The sequence below is a fragment of the Sesamum indicum genome, linkage group LG6 (assembly GCF_000512975.1).
Source record: "Sesamum indicum cultivar Zhongzhi No. 13 linkage group LG6, S_indicum_v1.0, whole genome shotgun sequence".
Lineage (NCBI taxonomy): Eukaryota > Viridiplantae > Streptophyta > Magnoliopsida > Lamiales > Pedaliaceae > Sesamum > Sesamum indicum.
The window spans coordinates 21,102,362-21,112,579 of NC_026150.1; the positions used below are offsets into that span (position 1 = coordinate 21,102,362).

The following is a 10,218-nucleotide window of genomic DNA, read 5'->3' on the forward strand; positions in this document are numbered from 1 at the left end:
TAGAAATGAGACCCGTGAACAAAAGCGTGCTTGCTCCCGCCCGCTTTTCCATATTCTTTCCCACTCATCATATCAATCTTCTATGCATGTATGTTCTGTCGACCATCAACTCATTTTAAATTTATTCAAATTATTGAAAAAGGATATATTCATTCCGTTTCTGGTCGTAGTGGTACTTATAAGTAATTAATTTATATACGTATTTGATCGTTATATTTATATATTTATGTAGCTTATTTATAATTGAATTTATTATAATATTTTATGAGTTTTAATTACGTTATTTCACTTTTATAACGGTCAAATTTTTACAACTATTTAGAGGGTCATTAGCTTTCTTCATTTGGTATATTGAAAGAATGAATTTTGTGTTGATAGTTTATGAGTTTATTTGACAATGTTATTATGGATCGGTTGTTAATCTCTTCGTAGTTGTACATATGGTATGAGACACTGTTGAGGGTTAATGAGTTTTATCCTAGAGTTATGATAAGTCGCTAAAACCTGCTCGTGCGGACGCAATGATGGCTTTAGGTCAGCGACAAGTGTCGTGGCTCTCCATCGTTACACTTTTTTTAATTTCAACCTTTATTTTATCACTTTATATATTGTGATAATTAAATTAAAATTTATAATATAAACGCAAATCACACAACATCCACAAGAATAAATGATTACAGCTATCTCCGAAACCTATACATCTATAGTTAATTTTGTCTACAGTTATTTTAATTTCTGTAGCTATCTTATGGCTACAGATTTCTATAGCTCTCTGATACCATTTGTCACGTTGGGGCTTGTGAGCCTGTTGGATGCGAGAATCGCCGCCAAACCCACTCGAGTGCATCTTGAAGTTTGTTATAAACAACTTACCAGAAAAAGATATCTAATGAATACACTTGAGTTTTTGGCAAATACCTATATATTGTTCATATTATTAGTTTATAATCCATATAGGATGAGATGTCACGTATAGTAATAAAGTATCTATAGCCACTATTATTGCAATAAAAGTGGAAATTTTGTAACAATTAATTTTCAATGCCATGATTACAAAAATTATGTAATAATTTTTCTACCAAAATTGCATGGCAGTGTCATCACTATAGAAATAGAAGTTTTGTATTTGTATTCAACTATAGCATTAGAAATTTCTTTATATTCATTGCAAATGAGATTTGGTAGTATGTTTTGTTTCTAAAATTACGATAATTCCGTAGTTCACTTTGTAAATAAGATATTTTATAATTTTATTTTTAAATTTATTTCTTATGCAAATCTTTGTAGCTGAGAAGTTGCGCTAGCAACGGAGATTGTCAACAGAGGTATAAACAATAAAAATTCAACCAATGTACACTTTGTTGCATTATTTGTAGTCATTTTGTTGCCTATAATATATATATTTTTTTGGGATTCTTTCAATACACGGTTTACTGTGAAATATCCATTATTTGTCCATTTCATTAGCTACAGAACTAATTTGATTACAATATTATTCATAGTATATGCCTTGTTTTTTTGTAGTGGTTACAAGATCGAAAATGTAATGTTTTGTCTTAAATCAAATTTGTAATTGTCCATGCAGATATGTATGATCAAACTAGTGATTAAGGTTAACGTCCCATGAATAAATTTAAAATCATGATTTAAATCCCACCAAATATATGAATTTTTATTTCATTTAATATGAATTTATATATTGTAATCCGTCGACGATTAATTTTTTATCAACTTAGTTTTTCAAATGAGGAGTTGTTCAAAATAGCAAGATTAGTTCATCGTCATTAAGATTGAGACTTTACCATCGAGATCGTGGGTTTGAGTTCTAGTGATAAAAGTATACCGATGTCAAATTTTGTAATATTTTCTTGTTTATTTCCTATAATTGTATTCTTCAATTTGAAATTTTACTTATATCTTTAATTAATCAACTTTTGATATATAAGAATGTAGCAAATAATGTTATAAACATAATTATTAGAAAAACAAAAATATTATCTTTTATGAGAAACATAATGTAGGAGTCTAATACAAAAATAATAAAAAAAATTATGTTTTTGTACTTCGATTATATGTGTGTGTGTATATATCATCAGTAGAACCCTCTACTTAGGATGTCCGTGTGGATGGCATGGCTGATCCTTGTCATGAATTACTAGTATACGTAAACCTATCATATATATATAAGCTTATCTCATATAAAGAAAAAGAAAAAAAAAAGGGACATGAATCCTAAATAAAAGCGTACGTGAAACATAGGATTCCAAGGGTCCAAATTAAGGCAATTTATCTTCATATATATATATACTATTATAAAAGAAAATTCTTTGATCGTACCAACTGTAGATTGTCCAAATTTACCGAAAAATTTCATTTATTCTTTTTGAAAGTATTTGGTCATATTAGTATTTTTAATATTTTTTAATAATTTTATAATTATTTTTCTCTTAACTATCCACTAACCACATTTCTCTCTCGCTTCTTCATATTTATTATAATTATAATTACTCTTTTAATAATTTTTTTCTCTTATCATCTCACACCAAGGTTTTTTCTATATGCTTGCAAGAACCACGTGCCACGATAATTAGTATATGAAAAAAAAAAAGATATATTTTAAGTCTTGTAAGATAGGTGGAGTGACATTTTTTGTCCTGTACGAATTAATTTTCTCAATTCGATTGGTCATGTAACTATAAAATTTTAATAATTTTAGTTCTTTTCTTTATTAGAATCCCAATTTAACCGGATTATTTCCAAGTCAAATAAAATTTTTCGACCATATTGGCCGAAAATGACTAAAATTGCCAAATTTTAAAATCACAAGATTAAATTGCGAAAATTAATTTGCATAGCACCAAAAATGATATCCTTCCTAATTTATAGAATTGAAATTGTATTTTATCGTATATAAAATAATATTTTATATGGTATACATGATCCATGCAGTACAAGCGGATTAGAGAGATTATATGGATTTGGAATATGAAAAAGTAGCTGTAAAAGTTATAAAGAAGAGACCTAAATTCCCCGTGCCCGTGGTGGGGTTCTGGCTTTACAACTTTAGAAATAAGTAGAGAATGTTTATGGAAGGAGATGATAGAAATACGTACACCACGTATATTTATATATACTAGTTATTATTGTACGTATTCCTCGTGAGCATATAAAAAAATATTATTATGTGAGATAAAGAGAAATTATTAAAATTGCGTGAGATCAGAAAATGTGGGATACGTTGAGAAATTAAGATAAATTGTAGGGATTTATTAAAAATATAAAAATTTGTGAATAAAAAAATAAGGAGAATGTGAGAGAAAAAATAAGTTGTAATTATAAATTTCTTAAAAATATAAAAGTTTATGAGGAAGAAAGAATATGGAGAATATGATGGAGAAACAAGGAGTAGTGGGTTAAGAGGAAAAAGTATATATAATTAAATTATTATTAAAAAATATTAAAATTATTATTTTGACTAATTTATTTTTAATTAAAAAATAAATTAAAAATAAATTAGAATATTAAAAAATTAGCATGATAAAAAGGATTTTTTTTATAATAGTATAGATTCATTGTTCAAATGATCAAGACACAGTCAGGGTTAATTTGCATAAATTATTAAACATTTTAAGGATTTGAGCATTATTACTCGAATCAGACCCGATCCGATGAGATCATTTATATTCTATATTATATAAAAATAAAAGGTCTTTCACACCATAAACGGTGGTGAATGACACCGACTGCATCATTTTTTTGTAAAATCAAAAATGCCCTCAATTGATAAAACAACTAATTTATTTAATTTTTTAAATTTAAATTAATTGATAAAATAGTTCTTTTTCTTTCTTTTTTTTATATTTAATATAATGTATTGATTTATATATTTTATTTTATATATTATTTTCAATATATTTTAAAATATATTGTATACAATTCATTAATTATATACACACAAAAATAACGTACGGCAACGATTAATCTTCGACCATCCAATTAATGTTTTTACGATCTATGAAATTCAATTATTCATGTCATATTCGTATCATGACTGGCATGAGTGTATCTTATTAGTTATATAAGTTTCCTATAACGTATTTATTATAATACTTACTATCCTCAAATCGACTTATTTGATTTATACAAAATATTGATAGGCTATAATTGGGAACTACATAATATGTTTTTTTTTATTTTACAACTCCTAATGTAGGACTTCGAAAATTGAAATTACAACCTAAGGATACATCCGAAGCTTGTATTTGTAGATAAGTTATTTTTGTAGAAAAAAATTGGGATTGTAATTTTTTACGATTTTAATACTTTTGTCGTTAGAGTTTGTAAATGCTGCAGGAAAAAAGTATGTGTCGTTACATGCTTTTTTTTAATTTGGGATTTTTATTCTAACTGATCAATTTAATGAATTAAAATTGTAAAAATTAAAAAACTACAAGATCTATTTACTACTCAATAAAGATAAAAAATTAAACTATCAAATACAAAAAAATTATATTTACCTCTATTAATCAATAAGAATTATCAGTAATAAATTACACTATTATATGGTGCACCTATAACAAATCCCAAAATCAAGAATTACGACTCATTTTTTAGTAAACATACGGAACCTTATATTTAATTCCAAAAACGACTATATTTGTTTTTATTTTTGAAGTATTTTGTCATGTTTTTATGGAGATGGAGAAAAACAAAGGTAAATAACTATGCGTTAGAAATAGTGTGTATGTTTAAATTTATTTTTAAAAATAATATAAAATAGGTGTTGTACGTATGTTTAATTTTATATCTTAAGAGATAAAATATAGTATTTATTATCAAATTAAATTTTTTTGTATATATTTATAATTATATATATATATATATATTCTATAGCTCGTAAGTGGATCCAATTATTTTTTATACTATTAAGTGTTTTGCCTTTGTATTTGGGAATGAGCAAAATAATCGAAAAACATCAAGATAAAATATTTTATAATGAACTCAAATATTAAACATGTTTCCACTCAAAAAAATAAAAACAAACATAGTAGTTGAGCTTATAAAAACAAAAAGAATGCAAGCAACTCCTTTATTATATCGCAAATGAGCAAATTATCCCCTTATAAAAAAAAATAGTGATTCACCTCCCTGTATTTTTTAAAATACAAAAATTTACCCCTTATGATTTTTAAAATGAAACAATTTACCTTCTGTATAAGAAGGTAAATTGTTTCATTTTAAATAATACAAGGGAGTAAATTATTATATTTTTTTCATAAAAAGTAATGTACTTATTTTCAATATTAAAGGGGTAAATTGCTATTCACCATTATAAAAACAAAGTTAAATTTGAAACCCAATGGTTGACAAATATTAGATAAAGGCAAAATGTCATCGAAATGAAGAAACATTTGCTCTCTGCCTTGGCCGAATCTTTTTATCTCCACCCGACAAGACTGATGAGGAAAGCAGAATTATTACAACTTTGGGGGGGTAAGATTGAAATTTTTCATAAATTGAAATCTTAAACAGGGGAGCTTTTTGTCTCTGATTGATAGGCAACTGTTTGATGATATATATATATAGTCAATCTGATAATTCAATAATCATAGCCGTGGGGCTGCACAAAAGTGAGCATTAATTAGAGCATGATGATGATCATACTTTGCTATTACCCTTTACGCTTTCTTACCTCCATTATATGTTTATACAGAAACTTATTGCATGTGATTCTCACATGTATGTATAAAAAAAGAGTATAACATGAGATCAAAATATAAATAGTGATTAAAAATTATTAAAAATATAAAAAATTATGAGAACAAGAAATATGCATAAATAGAGTGAGAGAGAAACGTGGATTAGTTAATTGAAAAACAAATTTATAATTATGATATTATTAAAAGATATCAAAATTGCTATTCTAATTCTTTTTTTTAAGAAATTAATAAAATAAAAAATAAATTTAATACGATAAAATATTTTTTTTTATAATAGTATTGATATATAAACATATATGTATGTAGCTTTTTAAGCTTCTAAAGTTTCTTGTTAATAATTCCTCTTTTCAATAATACATTATACCATTCAAATCAAGGCCCTTTCTAGCATTTGGGTGTTTTATAACAGGAACAAAAGAAAAGACAGAAAGTTCCAACGTCAGTAACATCAAAGTTTTTCTTCTTTTTTATTTTTTCCCAAGAAACAATTACTGAGAATTATGTAATGAATCATTACCACTATTGAGTTAACAGTACTCTTCCTGATCTTTCCTTAAGTTGCTTTCTCTCTCTCTCTCTACTTTGCAGAGTTTTCATTACTTTCTTTTTTTCTGGTTCTTGGTGTCATTTTCTTATCTGGGATTTTAAATTTTTTGTTTCTAATTTCATATAGTTGGGTTGGGTTAAGGAGGGGCCACCCTCGTCTGGCACTGTAATCATCACGTTCTGTGCACTACTTCTACGTAGCTACTATAATTTCCAAACCCTCCTTTATTCCTCTATATATATGTAGATGGATAGATACTGATAGCTACAAAAGGAGAGGGAGAGGAGGGAGAAAACATCTACTGCGATTCTTGCTTCCATGCTTCTGATTGCATGAGAGAAATTGTGAAACTGATGTCTGAATTGCGTTGCAGAGATGTTCAGAGCTGAAGCAATCCATTGTTAGATTAAGACAGTGACTTTGAAAATCACCCATCATCATTACCATCTCCTCACGAGATTTCTTCCTGTCGCAGTGAGGCTAGCTCTACTTTCTTGATTAGCATAATTCTTGGAGAAAGACGAGAATTTTGAAAAAGAAAGACAAGTTTCCACCCGTTTAAATGATTTATTGTTTTTTGTCTGAGCTTCACTGCCACCTGTTGTAGAAAGGGGTGGCCTGCTTCGTTGTATGAACAGGTGGGATTTAGCTTATTTTCGGGTGGGTTTTCTTCCACCTGTTGGTTTCAGTTGAAGGGCTTTAAATAGGGTTTGTTACCGACAGGGTTTTTAAAAAGCCAGCTCGCTCCTTCTCAAGAATCAAAAAATTTGTTTGTTGTTTTGTTCTCTGTAGACTGGGATTGCTAGCTCTTCTGCTCCTCAGAAGATCAAGTCATGTTTCCTGCAGTTATGTCTAATTCAAACCCTGTCTCCGAGGAAGCCAGCATCTCTTCTGCAGGCCCTAGGGTTCAAGATTTTGGTAGCTTGAATCAACTCCTACACAAATCCACTTCCTCAAATCATCATCAGCCACTGAAAACCAAGAAGAAAAGAAACCTTCCTGGAAATCCAGGTATTATTAATTCTTGACTTCATCAACTCCTTCTGAGAAATTATAAATTAAATCTAACCTATACATCTTTGATTCCATGTTTATATATACGCACGCACGTACAGACCCTGATGCTGAAGTGATTGCTTTATCTCCAAAGACCCTTTTGGCTACAAACAGATTTATATGTGAGATCTGCAACAAAGGATTTCAGAGAGATCAAAACCTTCAACTTCACAGAAGAGGGCACAACCTTCCATGGAAACTGAAGCAGAGAAACAGCAAAGAAAACAAGAAGAGAGCGTATGTCTGCCCGGAGCCCACATGCGTTCATCACCATCCATCAAGGGCTTTGGGTGATTTAACAGGGATCAAGAAGCACTACTGCAGAAAACATGGTGAGAAGAAATGGAAATGTGAGAAATGCTCAAAGATCTATGCAGTTCAATCAGACTGGAAAGCTCACTCTAAAACCTGTGGAACCAGGGAATACAGATGTGACTGTGGAACTCTTTTCTCAAGGTAATCAATCTCTCTTTCTCTTATATCATTCTTTCTTTTTAATTCATTTCTTGCTTCTTCTCTCTCTCTCTCTCAGTTTTCTCTTTGTTTATTCTTCTCTATTTCATGCACTCTTACGATATATATATATATATATATATATTACATATCAGTCGTTGTTTTCTCTTCTGCTTCCTTTGTTCTTACATCATATATACAACATAATTCACACAAGTATTTGTTTAATGATCTCTATTCGAAAGATCTGAACATCCAATATTCATTAATTCAAAAACAATAAGCAAGATTAATTCTTGGATATAAACCACACAGACAACCGTATATTTCAAAAACTATTTAATTTGTCCTAAAAACGCCGATGATGTCCTAGTATCTCAATTACTATTTCCTACATATATATGCACATGGGGTTGAAGGGATTTGCAGTATGTATATGTATTACTACTTAAAAAGATAAATTGTTTTATTTTTTAAAATATAAAAGAATAAACTGTTATTTTATTTTTTATAAAAAGACTATTTGTTTATTTATTATAACACAAGTAGTTAGATTATAGTTTACCCATATTAATTAAGCAACATTTTTAAGTTTGAACTGAAAATCAACTTATAATACATAATTACACTTGTTTCTTTTTCCTCTTTCTTTATAGTACTTGGTTATGGGAATAAAAGGAGTCCCGAAAACAATGATGGATATGTCTACCGTACGTCGCCTAAAAGAAAGAAATGGAAAATTTTTCGTGGAAGTTAATTATTGTTGTCTGACAGCACAGTACTTCAATTCTGAACTTATAATCATCATCAAAACTGATAAATCTGCACAGTAGTCATTGCTATATGTGTTGGGTTGTTTTCTTTATCTCTTCACCCAAAAGTATACAACAGTAAGTATAAGATTTTGGGAGTTGCACATGCACACTAACACTCTTTTGTGTGTGTTTTTGTGTGTATAGTGGGGAGCTCCACTCCATCTTCTAAAAGCTCTCGTCATTGGGAAACTTTTTAAGCAGTTGTGTGTCTGTCTGTGTTTCTCTGCTCATTTTTACATGCAAAAACATTATTCTAATTTCTTGTTTTCTCGGGCAAGCAAATTTGAGATGCTATTGATCGTTTAATCTTAATCATACATAACTCGTATGATAAATGTATTGTACTTATTATATAATTGATTTAAATTTGCTCAAACACAATTTGGTTAAAATTTGTCATGAAATAATATATATTGTTGAGGTGTATGACATTCAAGCAAGATTATTGCTTTGGAAATGGTACAAATTAATTAATGTGTTTATATATATGGTGTGTTAAATGTACAGGAAGGACAGCTTCATCACCCACAGGGCATTTTGTGATGCACTAGCTGAAGAAAGTGCCAGGCTCTCTGCAGCCACACACTCAATCTTCGCCAATAACATTGCCAACCCCCACTCCTTCCACTTCAACCCGCAATACCCTCTCCCTCCTCCTCCACCACCGCCGCCATCTTTCCTTCCCTTCTCCTCCCACAATCGCCACTTTCCGAACCCCTGGGACCCACCACCACCCCAAAGCCCTAACCCTACTTCCCATCCACAAGACCAAGTACACATCAAGAACGAGGCCCTCCACATCCCCCTCTCCTCGTCATCACCACCACTCTACCAAGAAAGGAGCCTCATGACTTCGCCAGCACTGGGCACCCTCCAAGTCAGCAGCGGCGCCCAGCTGCCGCCCCTCTCCGCCACGGCGCTCCTCCAAAAGGCCGCTGCGGTGGGCCACGTGAGCTCCACCATGGCCCAGTTGGACATGCAGATGACGGCGGCGGCCGGGTGGCAGAAGAATGACCGGTTCACCAGGGATTTCCTGGGGCTGGCGGGAGAACAATGCGGCGGCAATGGGAATGTGAGGGAGCTGCTGCATTTTACTCCGTATGATGATGATGATGATGACCAATCGTTGCTGAAGCATCAAGGTTTTGGATATGCTGAGACATGCACGCAGACCGCGTGGGGCAATTGCAATTGCTGAACGGACAACGGCAACGGGACTGTTGAATTAGAGGAGGCATGCGGGAGTCTGAAGTCGTGATTTTCTTTATTTGTATGAGTTTGCAAGACCATTTTACTATTAACGCTTTTTGTCCTTCTTTGGCACGCTTATTATTTAGGTTTGGCTAATTATGAGACTGAATTTCTTTATTATTTTTTTCTTTTCCAAATAATTATCCTCGACTTAATTCATTCGTGAAACTATGGCTTAAATGTAATTTCCTACCTGTGCTTTTTGCATTTCACTGTTTTATCTTTTTTATATTGCAAATAAATCTTGCAACTTGTAATGTTTTTGCAATTTTGATCCTTCAATCACTTGAATTTGTAAATATTATCGAAAGAAAGCATATATACAACACGTTCTTTTTTTTTATATTTTAAATTTGGAGCTTTTATTCCCATTAAT

General features: G+C 30.8%; 1 protein-coding gene across 1 annotated transcript; it reads left to right on the forward strand.

The window, feature by feature from the left end:
• On the forward strand, positions 6,507-9,923 carry LOC105165311 (protein indeterminate-domain 12). The gene is made up of 4 exons (XM_011084284.2): positions 6,507-6,905; positions 7,060-7,278; positions 7,383-7,779; positions 9,099-9,923. The coding sequence occupies exons 2-4, from the start codon at positions 7,101-7,103 to the stop codon at positions 9,787-9,789; spliced, it is 1,266 nt and encodes a 421-aa protein (XP_011082586.1). The 5' UTR covers positions 6,507-6,905; positions 7,060-7,100; the 3' UTR covers positions 9,790-9,923.